Source organism: Diorhabda sublineata, chromosome 1 (assembly GCF_026230105.1).
Source record: "Diorhabda sublineata isolate icDioSubl1.1 chromosome 1, icDioSubl1.1, whole genome shotgun sequence".
Taxonomy (NCBI): domain Eukaryota; kingdom Metazoa; phylum Arthropoda; class Insecta; order Coleoptera; family Chrysomelidae; genus Diorhabda; species Diorhabda sublineata.
Window position 1 is genome coordinate 25,286,225 of NC_079474.1, and position 26,527 is coordinate 25,312,751.

General features: G+C 32.5%; 1 protein-coding gene across 1 annotated transcript in view; it reads left to right on the forward strand.

Moving 5' to 3' along the window:
• Positions 1–26,527, forward strand: part of LOC130448965 (CUGBP Elav-like family member 4) — a 1,535,225-nt gene that overhangs the window by 131,262 nt on the left and 1,377,436 nt on the right. The window contains exon 2 of the mRNA XM_056786625.1: positions 5,783–5,847. Coding sequence (XP_056642603.1) covers positions 5,844–5,847 — 4 coding nt within the window. The 5' untranslated portion in view covers positions 5,783–5,843. The remainder of the gene's footprint in view (positions 1–5,782; positions 5,848–26,527) is intronic.

Consider the following 26,527-nt stretch of genomic DNA (forward strand, 5'->3'; position numbering starts at 1 on the left):
CAAGAAAGAATTGCTTATGAGACCACAATGAGTGAAGGAAACGTAACTAACAACGGTCAAATGGCGTCTTATCCGATTAATGCATCATTGCAGGCGATTTCTGAAATTGTCCATCCCGTCAGCTGAGGAATTCTCAGGATTTCCAATCGGATTCTTTCCTTGAGTTCTTCAAGTTCAGTATATCTTTGTATACTCCGCTTTTCAAGAAAAATCGCATTAACAATATTTATGCTGACATAGAATATGTGGCTTGTGTCTTCGTCATGTTAGAACGAGGTTTTATCAATCACTGCATGTTGACGAATTTGAGGAATGAAGAATGACCTCAACATTTCCGAAAAGCTTTCTGAGTTCACGGTAACAGACTCCCTCAATTATTTCCTAAAAAGCCTCTGATTTCTGCTGAGGACATGGCACACCAAACTGTTACTTTTGCAGAGTGAAGAGGTTGTTAATGGAGTTGATGAGGATTTTAATCACTTCAGTACCTGAAGTTCTGTTGACAAATCCAGAGAGAAGAAAACGTACCTCGTCCCTTATCCCGGTATGTGAATATGTAAATAAACATTTCCCAGCATTGCGGTTGGGCAGAGTAATCGGTTTCATTTATTGCCTGAACCATTTTTTTGTGAGGGTGATGGTGCAAATCTGACGTCAAGATCCTTCGGACAGACCCAAGAGGGGCACTCTGCAGACACGCTGACTTTCGCGGGTAACTGCCATAACAACCCATATGCGTTCAACATTCTGAGGAGTTCGAATGGTTCGCGTACTGCTATGCTCTCTCGTTGATTCACCAATATTCTCAAAATTTGTTACTCACAACTTTATTGAATTTACGAGACTGAACTGCTACATAAGTACGGTTTTGGTAAAACGCTTTGACAGCAAATGCTCAGTATAGCTCTGACCTCTATTCCATAGCAACTGAAATGATTTGAGATGAGGTACATAACGGTAACCTTGACAACTTTCTATGTATCCACAGCCAATTTAAAAAATGTAAGATTTACTGCCGTACTTATACATATAAGAGTTTATGGTAGCTTTACATATGGATGGCGATTGCTTCAAATATATTAGCAAATTGTTTTGTGATATAAGACTACAAAAGTTTGGAGCAGGCTTTTGCGATGGACCAGTACTCGAGTTAAATGAAACCTTAAACATGTACAATGAGTTGATAAGAATATTTTTAGTCATTTAGAAAGTTAAGGAGCATTTAGAAATAGTGGGCGAAATGCTTTCTAGGTTGAGAGTTAATGCCAGTATCGAGTTGCATTATTTATTTCGTTATTTGGGTGAAATTCCTAACAATCTAGGAGGAGGAATAAAGAGAATCGAAACCATGGAGAATAGACAACAAGTTCAACGGACTCGCCATATAATGTCAGACTATTATTTTAGCTTACAAAGAGATTGTCATGACTAGAAATATCGTAGAAAATTCTGCAGAAATAGAAGTATAGTATATTCTAGTATAATAGAATAAGGGAGAAAATTTAAGATTTAAGATTAATTATATTTGATAAGTGCCTTAAAACATGCGCCCAATGTTAAGTTGATAACATAGTTTGAAGTTCAGTATAGTATCGTATCGATTCTGATGTGTCGTCAATTTCTTGCCATATATGTGTGGCGCAGCAAAATTTTTTTTTTATTATGTAGCAATAACTGAGGTGCCATAGTTATTTTGAATACTGTTTTTCCTTCATAATATAGACTTTATTATTATAACGGCTCAACTGACATTATCATAACAAAATTGAAATTTATGACCTTAGAAATTATTGTTTATAGTACATTCACTGACGCTGAAATTTGGTACGAAAGAAAAAAATAGTATAGCAAATAATTCAAACAGAAGCTATTTATCATTCACTTAGAACACAGTGTTTGATACGAAAATGTGAATACACGTATGCATTACAATTTTTTTATATTTTAAAATCTTCCAACTTGTAATTGTTAGTGAATACAAAACTTCTCTAATGTTTTATCTGAGCTCATGCTATGTGATAAATGATATCTTTCACGTGAAATTAGTTTAAAAATATGTGGTGAGCTCTGGATATGTATCTCCATATATTACTAGTGAATTGTGTTGACACATTTTTGAGCAAACATAGATAAACTAAACAAGTGTCCGTCTGTCCTTTTACCCGTTGAACATTCGGTAATCGGATGATCCAAACGTTTATTCTATGATTAATCAACGAAAGGACAACTCTCAACTCTGATTCTCTATTATGATCTACCTTCTGCCCTTTCTTGTGGATACTGGACTGGCATATATTAATTGTTGTATCTTGTTGAGACGGTTAAACATAATATTTCATGAAACGTTATTAATGTTTATCATCCTCAACCGTAACATAGTAGAAAAGTGAGGAGGATTTTTGTACAAAACGAATTAGAACAGTAATAGTAAAATATACCTATTTTTTCTCGCTTAATAATTTCTATCGGAATAGAACTTTTATGTTATACTTTGAGAATAATGTTTCACAACGCTCTGTCACAAAATGAATTAGATCAGTAATTATCAAAATTTAAGGCACAGTCATGTTATAGAGAAACTGAAAGAGAAAATTTATGAGTTTATTTCCTAGAAAGTAGATTTCTTTCTCTCCTCTTCTCTTTTTGTTCTCTTCTTCCATTTTTCGTAAGTCTTATTCTTTTTTCTTCTCCTGTTCAGCCTCTTGAGAAGTAGACATCCAGCTTTCATGCCATATCGGGCGAGGTCGGCTGGGAGGTCATTTTGAAGTTGTTTTTCCGCCATTTGCCAATTTAGCCATTAGAGAGTAGATTTCAAAAAAAAAAAAGAAAAACATAATACTGACAGGAAATAAGAGTTTAGACTTTTCTCATTCAGTATAAGGAAATTCAATCTCCTAACATTTAAGGTGTAACTTTGGTATATTCATATATTCTATCTAGGAGCTCCCAAAATTTCCCAAGTATTTGGGAGAGGTGGAAATGAGGAATTTCTTTCTGTGATTTATAGGCCTAAAGTAATAGTGTAGATGTAAATTCAAAATTATATATCTAAATTTGCAAGCAATCTGTGATATAAAATAAGACATCTTGCATAACATTTCTCTAATGAATTTTGAAATTTTTTCAATGATACAAACGTTGTCCTGTACGAATATTTTGTGAAAGATAGGCTGCAATACCATTTTCTTTTCAAGCTACAGTTTATTTCCAATAGTAGCTTATAAACGTCTCACTTAGTCAACTCGAGCTAGCAATCAACTTTTTCTTAAGCTAGTAACTAGATCGATAAAATTTGAAGTAGCCAATCCAGGTAATGCAGCAAAGAATGGAATGAGCAATTTCAGATCCATATCTGACCGACAGAGTGACAAATATAGAATTACATAAGAAGGCAGGTTCAACGAATACGGTAATAAGAATAACTGGTTTGGAATGGAACTGGGAGGTCCATCTGACCAGAAGAAGAGACAATCGATGGATCAAAAGAATTATTGAGTATAGCGCGAGAGAAGTGTAGGACGCCTATCGACGATATTAAGAGAATAATTCCCAGTAGGATGACAGTGTTGGAAAGATTAAGAGAGTCCTATGTCCAGTAGCGGACGCGACTTGCTGTTTGATGATGATGATGAATAACATCATAATTTGAAGTGTTGGTTCGTTACTGTGTTTAATACTTCCAAAAACAGAGCTTTCGACTAATATTATTGATCCCAAAATAAATAACAACACCCTTAATAACGAGCACCCCTGATTTCCACGTATGGTTTTCATGCTCTGTGCTAGTATCATAATTTATTGACCGTTGCCTTTGTTTTCCATATTTGCTTGTTCGTTCCATGTTTTTCTTGATCTAGCCCTTCATCTTCTTCCTATAGTTTTTGCTTCTCATATTCGTTTTGTTAATCGTTGTGTTAGTCTGTCTCAACGAGTTCAAGATTATCTCGTTTATTTTTTCGTTGGTGGATTCTTATTCTATCTATCCTAGGTTTGACTTGTTTTTCTTGAGTACTTCATCTTAATAGCATTAACTCTACCTATTTTATTATTAGTTACCCACTTCCATCCGTCAGAATTGGAATTGTTATTGCATTGTTTACCCTCAGTTTTACTTTCTTCGATATCTCCGTCTCATTTAACAATGTTGCATTCAATGAATAGTATATATTTGTTACTTTTCTTATTTTGTTTGTTTTTTTCCCACTAATTTGCCATCATGTGTTTTTACTGTTCCAGGAAATTCAAAAGTTGTGACTTGTTCTATTTATTTTTCTTTGTATTAATTTGACCACTTTTCTCGTTTAAAATTATCTTGAGGTATCCTTTCGTTTGTGGGTGTCTCGTCCGTTTCTCTACATTTTTTAGTATTTTATCTAGTGTTAGTATCTTTTTTCCAACATGAATCCTTCTTGTCTAAGTCCATTCAGTATATCTTGACATATTGATTGAGTCGAATGCTGCTCTCTGGTCTATGAACGTTCAGTGCAGTGTTTCTTCCTTTTCGTAACGTCTTTCTATAATATTTCTTGGTATGAAAATATTATTTATTGTTAGTTTTTCTGTTCTGTATGCTGATTGTTTTTCTTTTAGTTTCTTTTCTACATATTCTCTTAGTCTTATAGTTCATATCTTGAACATTGTAGTTAGGCGAATTGTTCCGTAGTTTTCGCAATTTATTTAGTCAACATTTTTGTGGATTGAAACTAGCAAATTTTCTTCCCTTTCTTGTGATATTGTTTTTGATCTTCATGCTTCCTTCATCATCTTCCATATCCATATTTGACCATTTCGGGATCTATCGGCTCCCCTTCCGTTTGTTAATTTCAATTCTCAATATCGCTTATTTGACATCTTCATAGCTGATTTTTATTACAATTGTATTTTCTCTTTTTCAAGTAAAAGGATTTCCATTTATTCAATCTTATCTTATCTATATCTTATATAAGAAAAATGCTGCTGAGAAAAAATATTGTTACCAATGTGTAAAAAACCAAATAATGATTTTTCTCAGGACTCTTTCATTCCATAAAAAAATAAGAGAATAAACCATTTACCAATTTGAAGAACTGAATGCCAAGATAAAACATATTGTATTTACCGGAAACCGACTGAATCGACACGATAGAGTTCATAATCAAACCATTAGACCTACATTTGATATAAAATTGGTTCAAACTCACATTGAAGAAATGTTTGGTACGGTAATTTTGATAGAATACGTTATCCTCGATAAGCTTTTGGCATAAAGAACTGAAAACTTGTAGTAAATCCACAGTGAAGTGAGGAAAAAGATCGGGAAAGAAAAAGGAAACAAGTAAAACTGAAAGTGGTAATAGATGTACTCTAATGACTGTGATAAAAAGCTTTATGATAGATTGATAATCAAAATATTGCACAGCGTACTCGTATACATAGTTCTAAGTAATATGAGTTTATCATCTGATGAATTAGCTCGAACGCTCACAATTAAAAGCTGAAAAATTGGATTTATTACAAACAAGGGATAATTCCATGGTAGATAATTAGTCCCCTCAAGTTTGATGTTTTTGATATACTAGTAATACATTTCAACATATATAGAAACGGTTTTTCCAATTCCAATTATGGAGTAAAAATATTTCAGTTAGAATTCCTAATAGGAATCGTTTGTGGTGAAACATTGGAATGTTTTCAACATTTCACAGTTTAAATTCAAGATGTAATGAATATCGGATTTTTTAAACGAAATGTTGTTTGTTTACATGAACTCTACATTTCCATTATCTCCAATTTTTTGTTTCAGGTGAGCGAAAAACTGACTAGTGGCCAACAGCTATCTTCTTGGAAAATACTTAGTCATTTAGATGAGTAAGTTATACGTACGTGTTGTGTGATATGTTACTATGAAAGGCTATTGTTACCTAACAAAAATACACGGAACATTATTATAATAAGAACAGGGATTCTCAAATTGAGGAGAGACCTTTCACAAAATGAGCTGATACTTCGAAACCCCATTGCCAAATTGCTCCTAAAATCATCCCTTTTTTCTCAAATAATATAATAATAATTAAATAAGTTTAAAATGTCATTTGTTGATTATTGATACCAATTATATTGAAAACTAAGTAGATAATTGATTAAATTTATCGTCTGCGCCGATGATCTTGATCACAATCCATAATCTTCTATGACTGTAATTTAGTTAGGACTCAAATGAAAAATTCGTGCAGATCCTGAAACTTCTTTGTGAAGCTTATGTTCAAATGTCGAGGCTAGTGACAAAAGTAACAAAATTTTGAATTATTTATTGTTTCTAGAGTTGTCATGAATTTATCATCAAAAAGAGGTTTTATTGATTTTTTTATTTAAGATAGTCATTAGCTGCTAATAGCAACTTTGATAAAATATCAAATATCAAAGCAGTTTTTATCCGATGAAAATCGCAATATCGACCCAAAAATTGTACAAAAATTCAAGAAAAGCTAGAAGTTAGCTAGTAAAGTCTTTTTTTTTCACAGAGCCAAGCAAACGAAATTGAATAGCGAGGTTTCTTTTTTCAAAGGGAAAATCCCTTTGTAATAGCTTGAAATATTATGGTATATTGAATTTTCATCTAAACTTAAACGGTTTGCTACGCTCGAATGAATTTCCAACCTCAGTGTATACTTGTTATATGGTGAAGCACCCAGAGCATGTATGCACTTGAACTTGATCACTAAAAATACCTGAAAGCCTCTTATTTTGGGTTTGGATTCAATTATCTTGCAGAAACTTACTCTCTTTTTGAATCCCTGGTCTTTAATAAAGAATATAAGACATTTCAAACACGAAATCAAATTTTCATCGAGGTAATTTTTCAAAAAATCTTTCTTCATGAAAAACGTGATTGGTAACAATAACTTTGTTACATGATTTGGCAGTAGTCAATTGATATAATCTTGGATATTTATTTTGGATTCAAACTCTGGGTTTTGAATAGTGAATGCATCGATCATGAAGACAGCGGCTTGCAAGATTCTTACTAATTTTGAATTAAAGGGTTTTACGTATGTGGCGCTATATATTTTATGATTTTTGTGATCGTAGCTTCCAAGACTTGGAAGCTTGAGGCAAGTCATATTTTGGAAATTGCAAATGATCCAATAAGGCGCATAGGGAGGAAGTTCAATGACTGTTGCACTATATTCACGTAAAAATTCCTGTTGTTTAGTGTAGGACTTTGGAGTATCATGACACAACATCAAATAAAATTAGACCATTGCTGCTTATCCAACACCAGCAGTTGCCTCAATCACTTGATGAAAGCATTTCGGATCTTCTTCGATCATTCGTCTCAATCACTTACTATTTCCAACGATAACTGATGAGCAAAGCCTACCTACACATGCCTCATTACCAAGGGGTATCCGCCTTTCTATTTAAATTTGCTATATCAGCGAAATATAATTCCTCATGAGGGACTTCAATCACTATGTGCATTGCGACTGTTTAAGACCTAAAGTATAACAAGTATATATTTTCTTGATAAATTTATGTTTTGATGGCAAGTCGCATATTTATCTCTTGATAGCAGTAACTGATTAAAAAATGGAATAACTAGGTTTTTTAGTATTCTAGCATCTCAGAAAATACACAGTGGTCCTCTAATAGAATACAGTCAATTAATTTGAACGGATCATTTTTTCTTTTGGTTTGATATGTTCAAAAAACGTTGAATATTTTTATGAAATGTTTGATATGATTAATTAACACATCTCCGAAGTTTCAAAGTTATCAGGTTCGCTCTGATCGCTTATTACTCTAATCCAAATATCTTTGCTATCAATACTGAAGTATTCCAAGTTTTAAAACTGTTCAAATTAAGGTTATATTAGGTAGTTATTCAAGATGCTGGCGTACTGTCTATGTTGCCCCATATTTTGTAGATGCACTTCATTATCTTTCCAGCGAATAAAAATAATGCCATAATTTCTATATATTGCACTAGTCATTTCCTCTTTCGTTTTTTTCTCAAAATCTGTCTTACTAGGAAAACGTTATGGAGTAAGTTCGTATTTGTTCTTCTGCTTGAAACTTTTATCTTATTTTCATGTTGTACCGGAACTCCGTTCTCGCGAAATGCTCCCTTTGCTGATCATCCCATAGTCCATACCCGACGTAAAATAAATGAGTTGTTCAAATAAATATTATAACTCAAAGATTCAATTTCATTTAGAAGTACACAGCATTTTCAACAAAGGGTCAGACGTTTAACCAAATAATTGACCATGTGTAGGATTGGCTCACTATGATTGAATTGTTCCATTAGATTTATCCTGAAACACCATAATTGATGTCAGGTATTGAGACGAAGTTTTCCAGGAAATTACATTTCACAAAATTCACAAGCTCCCTCAACTTTATATTTATCCATTGTTATCACCAAATTTGTTACTCATCGTTAGTGGGATCTTCATTTATCACTTCTGATCCAGAACCGTCATCTTGATTTGCGTTTCTTCGACAGATAAAACATAAATAACTCGACATAAATATCTACGAGCACATTGTCAAATTCTGTTGAATCTTGAAACATGTCCAGTGCATCCTGAATAGAAAAACCAGGCATCAAAAAAGTAGCTCTTCAATTTCTTTCGAATACTTCTTAATTGTAGAAAAAAAACTCAGCTGAAATTATGTCTTGATTTTTGTAATTATTTTTTTTGTGTTACATTATGATAGGATATGGTTAGCTGTTAGTGAATAGATTATTATTATTATATTATCCACAATTATATTTATTTATAAAAGGTTCCACCCAATGATGCCAATGATATTATTTTGTATTTGAAATAAACTTTAACTCTTGAGAAATTAATCTAATCTACTTTCAAGTACATAAATATTGATTATAACTACTTAAGCTAGCCATATCAATAAGCTCTCCATATTTAAAAACTTATACGCTAATATCCGAAAAGAAGTGTTTTCAATATATCATTATATGAACTATGTTTCCAGAGAAACAATTTTTAGCACTAGTGGGAGGAAAAAAGTGTCGCGAGTAGTTTAGCGATGTCACATGGAATCTCTGAACTATAATGGGTTAGTTAATTCTTAGAAAAAATAATGTGCAACACTGGTAAACACTGTTTATTTCACATTAACTTTGTGATGATTTTCATTTTCTTGATATACCGTCATTCAAAAAAAAATTATTATTTTGTCTCAGTCACATCCAGTTTTATTTGTGACAGCTATATATTCATTTCTGACATCGTTTACGTGTTTTTGTTTCAATAACCAAATCTAGACGATTGTATAACGATTGCATTCAACTAAGTTACATTTGTTATATTGTAAATATGCCGCCAAAGAATTCTTATAACCCAAATAGTTTAATAATAAAATAAATAACAAACAATAAAAATTGAAAAGTGGTATTAAGACTATTTTCGTTCTCCTGTGCGCCACTTTTTGATAAATCCTGGGCTCCACATAAATGTTGTCGAACGTGTGTGAGTCTCCTATTAGGTTGGGCTAAACAAAAATCTGGACATTTGCCTTTAGGTATACCAATATAACAAGACCAAACACACTGTCCAGTACCCAACCGTGTCATCGGCCAACAGACCCATCCTACATAGTGCCGAACTGTCTCAGTCAAAGCCTCCAAATCAAGCAGAAAGTCAGGATTCTTGTCCGGAATATGTTCTTACTCAACCTGATAAGGTATGTGGAGAGAGTGACAGTTATGAACCGTCAATCTCAAAAGAACCGCATTTATTAATACAAAGTGATTTAAACAATTCAGTACGTGTCTAAAAAACAAGCTGAGCTATTGGCGTCTAGATAAAACGACTGGAATTTATTTTCTCCTGGGACGGAAATTTTTTATTTCCGACATCTATAATATTACTCTTAGATACTTCAAAGGGACCTACCAGAAGCCAAATACTCATGAAAATCGTAGCTATTTATTGTACATTGAGGAATATTCTTTCTTGTGATTTCTAATCAGTGATTTTTCTACTTTTTCTAAAAATGTATGTCTTGATGTCACAAAGAAACCTAATGAATCAATTTTTCCATTCATGTATTATTGTTTGGTGGCTATAGTACATTCAAAGTTTTTGTGTGACAAAAAAAGTTTGGCCAGTGTATTCAACACTTTTTTTTAAGATTAATCGAATGAAGCATCTCATATCTCTGGTACTGAAAGTATAATTTTTCTCAGATTTTTATGAAAATCAACCATATAATTACCGTAGCTAAAGTGATAACAATCAAGAAACTCTACCATCAAATTTCTCCTATATAATGAAAAGAGATTATGAATATTTTTCTATTTATCTTCAAATTGCTCATATGATATCAATGAAATGGTTTCCCGCAACTTGTTGAATTCTGGATATTTCTGATCAATCGATAGATATTTGGCTGTAACCGCTGTGAAATTATTGCAATATTCGATAAAAATGGTGAAGAGATACCTTGCCAAAATTCAAACATGAAAAACGTATTGGCAACGCAATTCTCTTCATATCTATTCGTTTGGAATCAGCCTACGTCGGTTGTGAAATTCATTGTAAACTCAATGATAGAAGTTGTGCCAAAAAATACTTCATATGAGTCGAGAGTTTTATAGGGATTTAAGAGTCTTCGATATTTATTGCAATCGCTGGAGTATTGTATAGAAATCTTGGAGCTCTTATTTTTGGAGGTTATTATTTCTCATACTGCTGTCAATATTATTTTTCTTAACTTTTCGACGAATATTCTGTTGAATGTTTTGTCATATTCATTGAAAAACAAATAACGGATCGTGTTAATTACATCTAGAAATCAACAAGAATTTTAGAATTCAAATTTTTTTTATAACCTCACTTTCTCCTCTGTGGATACAAACTCTGGCTCTTATATACATATAACTATGAGCGATTGAACGCAGGTGTGCCTTATATGTTTTGTTCTATCTCTTGATCGATGGGTTCAATGAAAAATTGTTCACCATTACCACAGCATGGTTTGACTCATCGCAATACTTTGATTGATACCTACTGAAAGTTCGTCAAATAGACGCACAGTGATATTCAAATCGAGACACTACGTTATCAAATGTAGTTTGGTTTATGAACAACATCATAATATATGATTCTCATATTTAATTGATAAGTGACGTCATAGATACATATGAATCGAATCATTTTAATATGTAATTCGATGAAGCAGAAAATTTGTGAAAATGAATGATATTAGTGAGAAGATCCTTTCAAGTAATTGTGGTATATTTTTTGGATAGTAGATAGTGAATTTATAATTCCAATTGGGGTGTCATTACTACCACAAAATTAGAATCATAATTTCGACATATTGGAAATATTCGAATATAAATGCACCAAAAGAGAGTCAGAGCTCACTTCAATAGTACTTGATCGTTTTGCTAGGCACAAGAAAATATCATGTTGTTGAAATATTTCAATTTTGTTCTGATGAGGCCTATCGTTGCAATGCCTACCAGTTGGTGGAATCGATAATTGAGATTTTTGACTGAAGTGGTCAAAATTGATAATTATGATCAAATATACATCATCACAGTAATGCGAGAGTACATTCTAATAAAAATTGAGCAAGTATTCCGTTTCATTCGGAGTACATTGGTTTTTTGTAGAATTCAACGATGATTCGTAATTAAATAACTAATTTTCGAGAATCTTTTAGAATTGATTGGAAATTGCAAACTGTGTCTATTTATTGAGTACATTTCACACAATAAAGTCCCCAAACAAACAATGACATTTCGCATACCTTAAACGCCAGCTCTTATAGCAAATTCAAATGCAGTAATAAATAGAAACTATAAACTTTTGGTTGAAACTCATTATAGTCCGGTCAATATGGATATTTTTAATAACAAAAATTCCCTTAAAGCCAAATATTGGTCAAGAGCTGGGGTCACCATTACAAATAAAGGTTCAAAAATTACCATCGATCCCTTGGGTGCTACAAAAGTTATTCGGGGTCAAAGGTTAAAATTTGAGGTTTCTTGGATTTTTCTCGGAAACTGTCGGTTTTATCAAGAAAAAATTTGGAACCAAAGTGTAGATCTTGAAATTCTCTATAGTAAATGTCTTCATAATTTTTTTATTAGAGTTACCATTCCTGAGATATCCCGATTCTAAGAGTCACATTATACCTACATGATATGCATACTTTTCCAATCTACATTTGAGGTGATGTAATCGGCGAGTTTTTTACCATTATTTTCCCTGTAGTTCTACTTATCTGACTGTCATGACAATTTTAGGATGATTTAAGGGAGTAATACCCATCAAGTTATAGATATTACCTTAATATTAATATTGATTATTGATATTGCTACTCATTATTGGATTAATTATTGTTTTGATTTTTTTAGATGATATAATCAGATTCGTTAGGTTTTAAAAGAGATATGAAACTGTCATGGTATTTTGCATCACCAGCGACTAAATCATACTCATAATTAATAAGTTTAAGAACAGCCTTTGAAACATCCTCAAAATGATATTTAGCTAATTTCAACAGGACTTCTTTGACTTTCAATTGTAGTCTCGTTACAAATTTTGTGATGCTGTACTTTCTTTTTCTCAGTTTCTTCATTGACTTTATTGTGATAAAATGAACGGTATTTTTTAAAACAAAAATTTTATTCACTTATTCGCGTTCTAGTAGAAAGTGGACCTATATTTGAAGTATTAACCCATTATAAAATTCGGTAAATATCCTACAAACCGTCAGTCCACGTTGACTCATCATCTCCACTGTTTACCAATGAAAACATCGAATCGTAAATATATAGGCCGACGCCGTATGTACACAATTTCTGCAAAATATTTCTGCTAGAAAGTCTGCGATAAGCATTGATGGATGGGTGAGATTAATTTAATCCATAAATTTCTTTAAATAAATAAAAATATTGCATTCTTTAGACCATGGGCGAATGAAGACAATGAAATTGCACATTGTAGTGAGAATAGAGACAGATATGAATTTAATAATAAATATTTGGATATACAAACACATCAAGTTATTTTTAAAATATTCGAAAAAGATAACCGAGGTTCTAATAGACACATAATTTATCTGGATGAAACATGGTTTGACAGTAACGATGTAGTAAATTTCAGTTGGATTGACAATGGTAAATATTGCTGTTTGAAAGGGTCATGTTCTATAGGAAAATGCATTATAATAGTACACGCTGGAAGCAAAGACGGTTTCTTACCTAAGGCCCAACAAACAAAGAATTGCTTACTGTTACATACGATTCTAACTACCATTATTATTTATAAAGATACTTTGGAATTGAAAAATTTTTTTCTTTCGTAATATTTGCAAAGAAATCATTTTTTGCTCTCTGCTTTGAAATTTCGTTTTCCAGAAAAAAAATGAATGGGTTACAAAAAGGGCTCGGTTCACTTCTACCTCATTTAAACCAAACTCCCCCATAGGCAGGTACATTTTACTTGTCTACTCACGTTATATAATTTTATATTCAGTTATAGCAGCTTAACGAGGTATAATAACGATTTTTTCCTAAGTTCTAAGTAAGACTATAATTAAATGCATCTATCTAAATACCGGCGTATAATGCCCTCCAATTTATAATGATTCGATTGCTTTTTAACGAAAACTTTCTCGCATAAGATATACATATATATATATATATATATATATATATATATATATATATATATATATATATATATATATATATATATATATATATTCGCGGGGTTTATGTTCTAAAAATATGCCGCGAATACAGAAACCGTGACTACGGAATGGTAATTTGTATGGGATTACGGGGGAAACGTTCCTAGGTGACAAAGTAAATACATAAAAAACAAATATATAAAAAAATCAATTTTAATCAAGTTTTTGAACATTTTGATCAATTATCTTTAGGCTTAGGCAACGGTTTGAAGAATTTTGTAATTTTCTCTTTCTTGGCAGTTTTTAAGAGCTCCTTCAATTCAGACTGATACGGAGCAGTCGCATTAGCTTCGTTCCATAGACGGATCAATGTCCATAATGAAATCGCAAAGCTCATTTGCCATTCTTAAACCTTCACTAAGATTTTTCAAATTAAATGTCACGTTTCCAGTGCTTGTTGAAGCTTCTTCTTCAATGCTCTGTGAATTTAACATTTTCTCCAAGTCGGTTTCAATCAAATCTTCTTCTTGCGATTCAAGCAATTCCTGAATGTCACTTGATTCTATCCGCTCGAACCCAACTCGTCCTATTCCATCCGCGATTCCGGCTATGTTTGCAGTCATAGTTTGAACTTGCACAGATTCTTTCTCATTTTTCGCACTCAAAGCAGGCCACAGTTTTTTCCAGCATTACTTCAATGTGTGTGGCTTTTGTTCTTCCAATAATTCTTTTATGTTTACGATGCATTTTGCAATGTCAAATTTCTTCAAGCATTCCATAACATTCATATCAGGATTACATTCCATATTATCCAATATGATTCTGATGTAATAGAGCTTGACAGCCTGTATTATTCCTTGGTCCAAAGGTTGAACCAAAGCTGTCGTGCTGAGAGGTAAAAATGACAGGATGACCTGGTGCATTGCCCAAAAGTAGAAGTGCTTCAAAGTCTAAATTCTGTTTTTTAAATAAGTTTCAACTTCAGAAACAAAACAATTACGGAACCAGTCAAAAAAATAGCGCTTGTAACCCATGCTTTCTTATTAGCACGCCAAAACACTGGCAGGTTGTCCTTGTTTTGATTTTTTAAAGCCCGAGGATTAAACGATCTGTAAAGCAACAATGGCTTAATGACACAATCTCCAGATGCATTCGAACATAGCAGCAGTGTAACTCAATCCTTTGCTGCCTTAAATCCATCAGAGCAGATTTTTCGCTCCTAGAAATGAATGTTTTTCTTGGCATTCTCTTCCAAAACAGTGCAGTTTCGTCTGCATTAAATACTTGCACAGGTTTGTATCGTCCTTCAGCTACTAGGTTTGCTAATTCTTCTGGGTATCTTTTACCATAGAACGGAATAGTAACATTTGAAATATGTATATGTACTTCATCATTGAATAATAAGGTTGCTTTCATTCTGTTTATTTACATTCTAAAAAACACCGATTGTGGCGAAGGCGGCTTATGTAAAAGTCGTCTTCAATATCATTTAACAACATACTTCAGACAAAGTTTTTATAAGATCTATTTTACTTTTTTTATTAGTCCATTTGACGGCATTTACAAAGGATATTGGGTTGGATACCTATTGAAATCTTTTTATTATTATGTACGTACTTATAAGATCCGCGAATAAAGAAATTTTTAGCCGCGAATATAGGAATTGGGTTACATTTTTTTACTCCGCGTATAGTGAAAATGCGAATGATGGAAGCGCGAATAAGGAGCTTTTACTTCAAAAAATAATAAATTTATAAAATAAAGTATCTACGACTATGACTGATCAAACAAAATTTTGGACTAGAGTTTTTATAATCTGCAACTGATATTGGAAGAGCTATAACGGATTTTTGAGTCCTAAAATACTCATAACCTATTGCGACATTAGCCTCGATTAGATTTGACTAGACACGATCAACCACAAAAGTTTTATCATCAGTTAAAAGTTTATTGCAATTAAAGAAAACCTAAGACATTTCTTCGAGCTATAAAAAAGCACCCAAAACCTAAATGGTAGACGCTTGTAATGAATACGATTATTCACTTGAACTGAACCTTATATGTATATATATACGTTGGTTATATTTGCATATCATGTATTATATGACTCTTAGAATCGCGATATCTAAATAATGGTAACACTTAGGAAAAAAGTAATGACAACCATTTTTGTAAGAATTTTGAGATCTACAGCTTAGGTTTGAGGTTTTTTCTGATGAACCTCACCGTTTTCGAGAAAAATCCAAAATACCTCAAATTTTAACATTTGCCTCCAAATAACTTTTGTAGCAGACATAGTATCTATAGAGATTCTTAAAACTTCATTTTTTATGGCAAACACCAGCTCTTCATCAATATTTCCGGGAATTTTTGTTATTTAACCACTATTATCATGTCTAAATTAATCGGACCATTGTTTCTGTGGCAATACATTCATGTTCAGATTTTTAAGCACTTTACCTTATGAGATTCTTTGATCAATATGGTTTTAAATAAAAGTACTGAATTTTCTATTTATTAACTTTCGGTCTGACTTGGTCATTTACGGAAATATTAAAATTAGCAAACGTATATGAATTGATAGATCACTTACAATACAAAATCTAAAATAGACTCTGGGTCATCCATACAAATACTTCGTTTTGATATTATATTCCACAAAATTTCGAAAGCATTTGACTTATTCTGTTGGTACAAGATATTTGAAGATTTGTTTCTGTCGATTTTCGTAGCAGCAGTATATCTGCTAAAGTTCAATGGATTCTAGTGTTTTTAGGTTGCAACAACAACACCTTTCTTACTTTCTTGTTCTTTTGTGAAATATACAACTATTTTGTTAGTACTGGAATATGTCCGGAAATATGATACTTAATTTTACAGACATATGAGGATGAATGAAAGATGAGAATGTGAAATAGAACGAAAGATAGTTTCTCCGTTTTGTAGTCACTGTCATCATTTACTCTTCAACTCTCTCTAATTCGACCTTCTAATAGAATTTTATGATTTTCAGATAAAATTTCGAATGGAAAATAGTTCCTACTGCTTTATACATTTTCTGATGTTTTCCTATCTCATCACATGTGCTATTTTCGATATATCAGATAGTGTAATTACATTCTTGATATTAGCCTCGTATTTCCCAGTTATTTAACATGAAATAACATGGCGTGTTACTAGTTCGTGCACATGAAAACTATTCTTCGAGTAAATATTTGTTATACACAATTGCTTCTAATGAAAATACGTCGCCATTTTTCACAATTAGTTGTTATAATAGCAGAAATACATAAAGTAGTTATTACACATGACATATTCAGAGATTTCATCCAATACAACTCATTTAATGCTTATTTAAGAATGTATCAGTTTCTAATGTATTGTACCATTTTGTTTTTTCTTATTTTAAATTCAGATGGAGAATTATAGACTATATACATAATGGTTTTGATTAAAAGCGTGGATCTTCTGAATTAATTTCAATATATTTTCTGTCACAGCGGTGACAAAGCGTTTATTTGATATTATTTTAAGGTACCTAATATATAGTTTCGCCTTTTATGTTGGAACGAGTCAGAAGTAACTTGAAGTTATATCGGTGTGTTCGTACGTTTACATTGTTACCTCTATTCAGGAGGATTGTTAATCTACTTGAACCGATCGGTAAGCGTTTGTCCAATTGGAGTTCCGATTTTATCTTCTAGCATTGTCACTGTGTAACATTCATCCGATGCGAACTTATCTCGTTTATTTGAGACCCTCAATAGCCTTTTGGAAAGATCTTGTTGCTGATTAGCGTCACTCTCTTCTATTGAAAAGAGTTTTGACACTAAGTCTTCCTTATCCATCAAAGTACCTTACTCGTGTACTGCGACTCATTAGTAGAAGAACTAACAAGAACAGTCAATCTCGTCCAAAGTTATTGGTGCTTATACGAGTTTGGTTCAGACGTGTTGCAATTGGAACAAATACATGTTTACTTACCGGGATAATTCAAAACTTTGTGTGGATTAAAATATCGGAGGGGGAAACTTTGAGCTGTTTTTTTGACTATCAGATTTGTAGTTCTTAGAAGTAATGATAAGAATGTTGCAAGTACCAAATAGAGAAGTATTTGAATTATTAAGCACATGATATCTACCGTCATAGAATATTACTCCAAATTAGATACTAATAATGAGCTCTTACAAGAGAGAAATTCGGGTTACGTAAACAAATAAATTCAATAGTGTATTGAAAATTTTTGTAATTGTTATTGACAAATTTCGAAATGTGCTGTGAAATATTTAATTTCATGTTGTGCTTTATCAATTTCTTTGACGAAAACCTATTTTGATTCTTGAAAAAAAGTGTGAAAAATCTCACATGGAGGTAAATTCAGACCTCAATAGAACTATAGAGAAATGGATATGCCTGTCATTTGCGTTATAAAAATCACTGAATGTGCAATTAAGGCATAATTTTCTGAAAAACGGAGGAGAGAGATGTGTAATTTTGTAAGGCTTTTGTTGTTATCAATGTCCATTCAGGTGCTGGATTATACTTATAATATTTTTAATTCCTCCTTCCATTATATGCCGTTAAGATAGTCTTATAAGATATTTTCTCTTTTTTCTTACTCTCTGAGGTATTATGCCTGGTCTAAAATGCATTCTAATGTTTTTTGTGAGTGAAGTGCAAAATCACCCTAACATCAGGCTGACATAGCTTACGGACTTCACCAGGTATCCAACGCCGAGAATACCACTCGAAAGAGACTAGCAGTGGAGACAAAAAGAACAAATAACTAAGACCACATGGAGATCATTGAATATTGACAGGATTTCGAATGGAGATTACCTCAACAAGTAAATCTAATTTTTAAGATCATTTTTAATCGTAATTAGTAGTCTGAAAATGCACCCCTATACAAAACAGAGGAGAAAAGGATACGTGTTGGCACTAAAACCCTTGTAGTAGGTTTGAGAGAAGAGAAACAAAGACTTACAACCTCATTGGATGAGATGAGAGAAGTAGGACCGACCTTGTACTAGTTGTATTGGAAATAGTGTAGGCAGTCGTCATCAACGGAAAGCGGATGGTCAAGTTCGAAAAACGATAGTAATTTACTGGAAAAAAGGAATGATATAATTTTCAAAAATAGTCAACCTTGTTAACAATGTCAGTTTTCATGTGAAAATATAATTAACAATTATATCTCCTGACCTTGGAAAGATACATAATATATTTTGCTCGCTTTGATCTTGTGATCCCCTCAACGTATTCTATTTCATCAAATTAGACACAATAGACAAAACAAAATAGTTATATATTCAGCAATAACCTTATATGTCTTTTATTCATCCATTAATCATACAACGAATTCGTAACATTCAAAGAGACCTCGCGTGAGTACTAAATACGAGAAATAGACAAAGACACAGCTTTCCGTATACACCAATTTCGTCTCTTTGCGGCGTTAGATTCTAACTAATTGTATCTGAGATGCCCTGCTTCTATTACTCGTAGACGGTGGCATGGCGTGAGTTATATAGAAAACGCAGTTTGGAAAGCACGTGACGCGCCTTGCAATGATAATTCTAGGGAATGTGATAAAGGGAGCAGAGGGAAAAATGTAGAGAAGGTACGGTATTGTGAATATACGATTTCTAGGTAACGCCAATCAAAATAACTGAAATGTACCACACCAAATATAAATAAGAAAACAATTATATCAATTATCAGGAATTTCTATAAGTATATATGAAGGAAATATATTTTGAGACAACTATGTGATCCATCCAGTTTTGAAGAACAATATTTGATATGTATATGGGGTGGAGCTATGGGATTTTAGAAATAACTAGATAATTAGTTATGACCAGTATCTGGACCAACCAAGAAAACACATAAATTTGGGAAAAAATTTTTTCAACAAGCTCCTCAATTCCTTGTTGGAAAATCTTCGACCACCAAGCCATTTTTTGAAGCCTGGGAACAGATAATAGACCGAGGAGGCTGTATCTGGCTACTAAAGTAGCCATACAAACTTCAATTCATTATTTATGATCCTGCTGGAACAACATTTTCTTATTAACCAAATGCGGCATTTTTGGTTAATTCCTTTGGTCAAATGTTGCAATGAGTTTGGATAATGATCACCTCTGATAATTTTCCTGTAAACATGTTTTTCTTATCGAACTTATAAAATTAATAATATGGTCATCAATTTCTCAACTTTCAAGAAAAACTTTTTTATTAAAAACCTCATCTGAAGATCGTAGTTCCAGATAGAAACATTCAACTAGGCTTCGCCTCAGTCTCTACTGTATAGTTTCTAATTTCAATAATTGTTCATTCTCATGCTAGCAAGGATGTTAAATAATTGGAAGTGTTCACAAAAATTTATTTATTTTTGTGGCAATAATTTTTACCCAAAGGTAAGTTAAGCATATTTCGGAATTGAGGCACTTACCTCGCTTATTTGGCCACACGGTATGCTCTAACTATATGTCTTAATACATCATCCAGGTTCGGAAAGTTTAATTTTGAACAGCTACGTCGAATTTTTCTTTTAAATGCTTTTCCACAATATTTCATATCCAAATTATCCTGAGAACTAACTGAGACGTGACAAACACTATAACATCTCAAATGAAAAGAGGATTCACATTCGTTTTTTCATTATACAAAAAGGTATGTTCCATTTTTTACAATTATTATCTTTTTGCACTAGCCAACGCATCGGCGAATGTTTGAAACAGACACACAACGAAAACTGGAAAATATTATAAATTTTAAAATAATAAAATTAGCGTTACCTTGCTTTATAGAGTCTCATGGAAATTGTAGTGAAAAGGGACACCGGATTCGCAGAGTTGTCGGTGCTTTCAGCACCGAACTCCTCGAAGGGACAATATACGATCTCGCGAGGCCTGACCGAGAATAGAGGCCGTCATCCTTGTTTATGGGGACAATATGTGTTTAAGGGATAAACGAGAAGAAATTTACGATAAAGGCTTCCAAAAGGCTTTCTCTTGTTTGCTTCTTAATGCTAATAAATTCTTCATGCTATACCGTAGTTTCGAATATTACTGTGGTGATTGTAGAGACTTATCGATTCCGTATGTGCGGCACAGAAAAAATAGTCTTTCATGTTATGTTATTCACCTTATACACCAAAAATTTGAAAAAAACGCCCATTATTTTTGCTAAAGTCTCAACTAGGAATAGACGGAATGATAGCAATATATAAATTACTTTAAATACTGAGAGATAATCTTCATTTTAGAATTCACACACAGATATAATAACTGTTGAATTATTTTATTTTGATTTTAACACTACATACTTCAAATTCTCCTCATGATATTGTTGTTTTAACTGCAAAATAGCATCTATTTTATATCCAAACTTTATGATACATAGATTATTTTATCTATAGTTTGGACAAGGTAGATAGTAAATCCAAGTACTAATTATCGCATTAACAAGAATAGTAGCCAAGGTTCTTTGAAAATAAGTACCAGTGAAGCCATTAAATTCGGAAGTTAGGATAATTTCACGAGATTCACTATTAACCTGGCCATATTTCTAATTATAATATAACGTTTGCAGATGTATGTATAGATACTTCAAAACGCATAACTCCTATGTTTTTGATATTTTTCCTATAATATTTAACTCAATTTGTCATTAAATGTTTCTTTTCTTCGTCATAGATTTCTATATACATTAATTGATCAATATATATTGTTTAATCCCTTATGGTAAATTTTGGTTATTATACTTTCATTTGGAGGGTGTATTTTGCTAAGATCTTCTGTTACCGTTCCAAACAGTTAAAATACACTGATAGGAACAGTTAAATTTCGTTTTATTTGTAAAATCATTCCCTGACCACAATCAATATTAGATATTCTGCAATTTCAATATCGTCGTCTATTTTCTGTAGCAATGATAATAACTGGATAATTGAAGTGACCAAACAGACTGGTTCATCATTCTTTATCTGAATTTAAGAAAATGCTACATGATTCTCTCTAGAAAACGATGCTTAGCTGATTTCCAAAATATTATTGAAAACTACCAAATTGGAATATCACTATAAAATATGTATTGATTTATTTCAATTTCAAACTAAGATATTCTTTAATCGCAACATTACAATATTGCTTTAAATACTTATTTGAGAATAAAAAAACAATTATCAACTGTGAAAGAATTCGCCAATATACAAATATCCTAGAAATTGAGTTTCCAGATTTCTTCTCAACTAAAATAAATACCCCTCCTCCTTTTAAGATCCCCGTTCCTACCAATAACCTAAACGTGAGCTCTTTTGAAAAAGAAAAAATATACTTTTTTTAATAAGCGCACTTACGGTAAGTGAACAGTAGGAGTAGCAATAGTACTAGCAAAAGAAAATAACACATTTATACTATCTCCAAGTAACAGGTTCCACACTGAAGAACTCTATACCATATTACAGGCACTATTCGCCGCTAAAAGAGATCAATATATTAAAATAGCAATAATTATCAACTCATCTTCATCCACGCCAACTTTTTCCCAAACATCCACTAGGTCTCTTAGAACTCAACTAAGCAAGATCGCAGACCAGCAACCCAGGAAACGAAAAAGCAGGCCGATGTACCATAGAATCAGCAAAAAACAATGAAACAGAAATTGTGCGCCAAGTGATTGCAAAATAATATAAAGGGAAATTCAGAACAAAAGCTTAGTGGCAAAGTCGATATTAAAATCTATAAAACCGTCCGTTCAACCATGTAAAAACAATTGAAATCGATCGCTTAAGGCTAGGTCATACTAAAATGATACTCTCTTATCTATTTAACCAAAAAAATCCACAAATATGTGAAACTTATAATGAGAAACCTGAACGTGTACCATTTATTGATAAACTATCAATAGTAGTATAAAATCCGAAGACTACTCAACAACTGTTCAAACTCAATTATATCACACACTAGGGATTGACATGTCGCTAATAATATTTGAATTTGATCCGACAATAAATATAAAACAATGTAAGTCAGTTGAACAATGAATTGTTCTCGCTATATTGAATACATTGATAGAGTTGACAATATTCAAAATATTTTACTACAAAAAAATATTGGTCAAGTTGGCACAATTTGAGATGGATTTCACTGAAACATAAACGTCGAATACATAATTTTATATTTGTATACAGAATTGTTATCATTGTCATTGATTCCAAAGGGATTGACAGCCTTATTGAATTTGATATTTCTGCCTAAAACAAAAGTGATTTCATGTTTTATATCAATTTTACTGCTACTAATGGAAAAGTTTATTGCTTCTCAACAAAACTGAATACATCTTAATTTTACAAAAATAATGGTGTTAATTCTAATCCTATTCATTTGAAATAAACACCATTATTTTCTAATTCTAATCCTATCCATTTGAAATAAACAAACTCACAAAGTTCAGAAGTCTGGATATATTTTATACCGCACGAGATCTGTTCCAAATAGGTATTACGTGATCAGCGCTGATTGTCTAAAAGTGACTTATCGCTATTTTGAGGACAGAGTTGATTTCTTGATCAAAACGGAGCAGTGGTTTATTCGTGGTTCTTCAGAAAACTTGTGCAACTTGTGCTACTTATGTTGCCAAAAATAGTAATTCCATGACTAATCCGTGGTATGAAGCAGATGAACAGACAGATCGTAAGAATGACATATTCATGGGACAAGAACCAGAATATTTTATGTGTACGGAACCTCTCAGACAGATAGTTTATTGACTTCATTCACATACTTGGCAGTATTTCAGGGGAAACGACTTGACAAAGTGTTTCTAAAATTTAAATTCGCTATGATTACCCACAGATACATTGTACCATTCAACTTGTTGTATTGTGTCGTTTTCAATCTAGATTCTGAAGGTCTAATGTCCTTATTATTCCTAGTGAAATAATCATCGGTATCTTCATGTTTCGTCAGATCAAATCGGTTTTTGTTTGTTTATATCAATATTTCTAAAATGTACAAGCACGGAAGTGGCAATACTCGTATTTCAAGTTTTTTTAAGATTCCTCGACAATTGTGTTTTAGGGAAAATTGCAAATGATCCCTTTTACTGTTTTCTGTGATACTAATATTTTGTTTACTGCTGTGCAGTTATCCCCAATGTATAATATCAATACTTAATTTTGATATACCAAGTGTTAAGGTTTAAGCAATCATATTACATTTAATTCCCACCAAATCCGACTTCGATTTTGTTAGACTCATGGTTTTCGAATAGAAAAGTGTTTCATTTTTATCACAAAATAATTGAAGTTAGAAAGGAAAGTACTTGATGAAACAGTATTCCTTTTCCTGCCTTTTCTTGTGACATCCCACCATATTTTTCATAATTTTTCTCCCTTAGGTACACTTGAAAATACTTTATTTGGTGATGTTATAGTGATTATGGTACATTTTGATTCGATACAGTATTCATAGCAATCCTCTTTCCACCTAGGCTTGGACATCCCAACAAAAAATACAACGCGATAGGATTGTAAAACAATCAACAACATGGTGTAGATGCTGCTGTAGCTTGTCCGGTGAAACTCCGCGCTGGTTTTAAAAATTTGATCCCAACATCGTTTCAGACCCATTATACAGTGCTTTTCAGATAAAAGTATCCACCTTTCATAACTTTTGTAATACTGGTATTTAGAAAAAATCCAAAAACACGTCAATTTATTTTGGAAGGGGCAAGCATTATGGCTTATTTAAACTTACTGGAAAAGCCACCCCCTCACCCCTAGCAGCATCCCCTTTATTTTTTTAAATTACTTTTCATATTTTTTATGTAAAATTTGGATACTCCTCTTTTGCTGATTTCAAAAATGTATAATACTTGTAGGTTAAAGTGGTTAGTTTATGAGATAAACAATTTATTTATTATTTACTTTCACCTTATTTGCCTGTACTAAAATGGGTTGTACAACAGTTCAAACTCTTTAATCTTTTTAACTGTGCTATTTATTATGAAGTTACAATAAGTGTTCAAAATGAGTACCATTCACTTCCATACAATGGTATAATCTATTTTGAAATGTGTTTCTGACATTGCTTAATACGGCTGGATTTAATTGTCGACATTGTCATTTTCTATCCTCTCTCGTAAATCATCCAGAGATTCTGGTTGGGTAGCATAAACTTTTGTTTTTAAATACCCCCATAAAAAGAAGTCTAGGGGTGTTAAATCCGGTGACCTAGGTGGCCACTCCATCATCTGCCCCCTTCTACCTATCCAACGAGCGTGGAATGTTTCGTTTAAAAATTGTCGGACAGGCATAGCATAGTGTGGGGGAGCTCCGTCTTGTTGAAATACCAGTAAATCTTCGGAAAGGTTATCATCATTTTCTATTATTGTTGTAATACGTGGGTCAACCCCTTCCCTGAGTAACTCAAGATATGATTCACCATTTAAATTTCCGTTGATGAAGAAAGGTCCGATAATGTGGTCACCTAGGATACCACACCAAACGTTTAACTTTTGGGGATGTTGTGTATGGACTTCACGCATAATATGTGGATCACTTTCAGCCCAATATCTACAATTATGCCTACTTACTAAGCCATTTAATGACCATGAGCATTCATCAGAAAAGCAAATATTGTTTAACAATTGTGGATTGTTATTGATAATTTTCGTCATTGATTCGCAAAACTCTAGGCGACGATCAAAATCATCTTCATTCAACTCGTGCACCAACTTAACTTTGTATGGGTGGTACTTGAATTTATGTAGAACTCGGAAAACTGTAGAAGATGAACTACCGATCGCTCTACTTATTGTTGACAACGATTGGGGTTGTTGAGCCTCTAAGCTGACTTGCCTTAAAATTGCCACTTGGATTGCTTCGTTATTTACGAGTCCCTCTCGCTTATGCACTTTATTGCAAACAGACCCTGTTGTGGTAAATTTCTCCATCAGTTGAATTACATACTTATGTTGCATGTCTTCCGTCATGTAATTCGTTAAATATTCTAGCAGCAGCTCTTGCACAATTATTATTTTGGTAGTATAAACCTACAATTTCAATTCTTTCTTGCAAAGAGTAAACCATTTCAGAGAAACAAAATAAATAATGTATCAAATTACACTATCAATAGTGACTACAAATTCTAGTTGACAATGTCAAACTTTAATAAAAAGTAGAGTTTTTTGTTGTTTGGATTTTTTAAGTAGAATAAATAGCACAGTTAAAAAGATTAAAGAGTTTGAACTGTTTTACAACCCATTTTAGTACAGGCAAATAAGGTAAAAGTAAATAATAAGTAAAATTTGTGCTCTTAAAAGAAAAATTGTTTATCTCATAAACTAACCACTTTAACCTACAAGTATTATACATTTTTGAAATCAGCTCAAAGAGGAGTATCCAAATTTTACATAAAAAATATGAAAAGTAGTTTAAAAAAATCAAGGGGATGCTGCTAGGGGTGAGGGGGTGGCTTTTCCAGTAAGTTCAAATAAGCCATAATGCTTGCCCCTTCCAACATAAATTGACGTGTTCTTGGATTTTTTCTAAATACCAGTATTACAAAAGTTATTAAAGGTGGATACTTTTATCTGAAAAGCACTGTATATCACTTGCATAGTTGTTGTAAATTGTTCAACTCAGTTTGTCACCAACTCGATATTGATATGTTCTGTGTAGTCTGTTGACTTTTACTAATAAGTTGCTGTATTTCAGTAACAAAACCATGTTTAAATTACATAGTAATAAGTTTTGTATCATATCGATCTATATTCACACACATTCGATTGTTATTTTAAATCCATGTTTTTTACCGTATACCTAAATTATCTGTTTAATTCTAACTAACTATTAACAAAC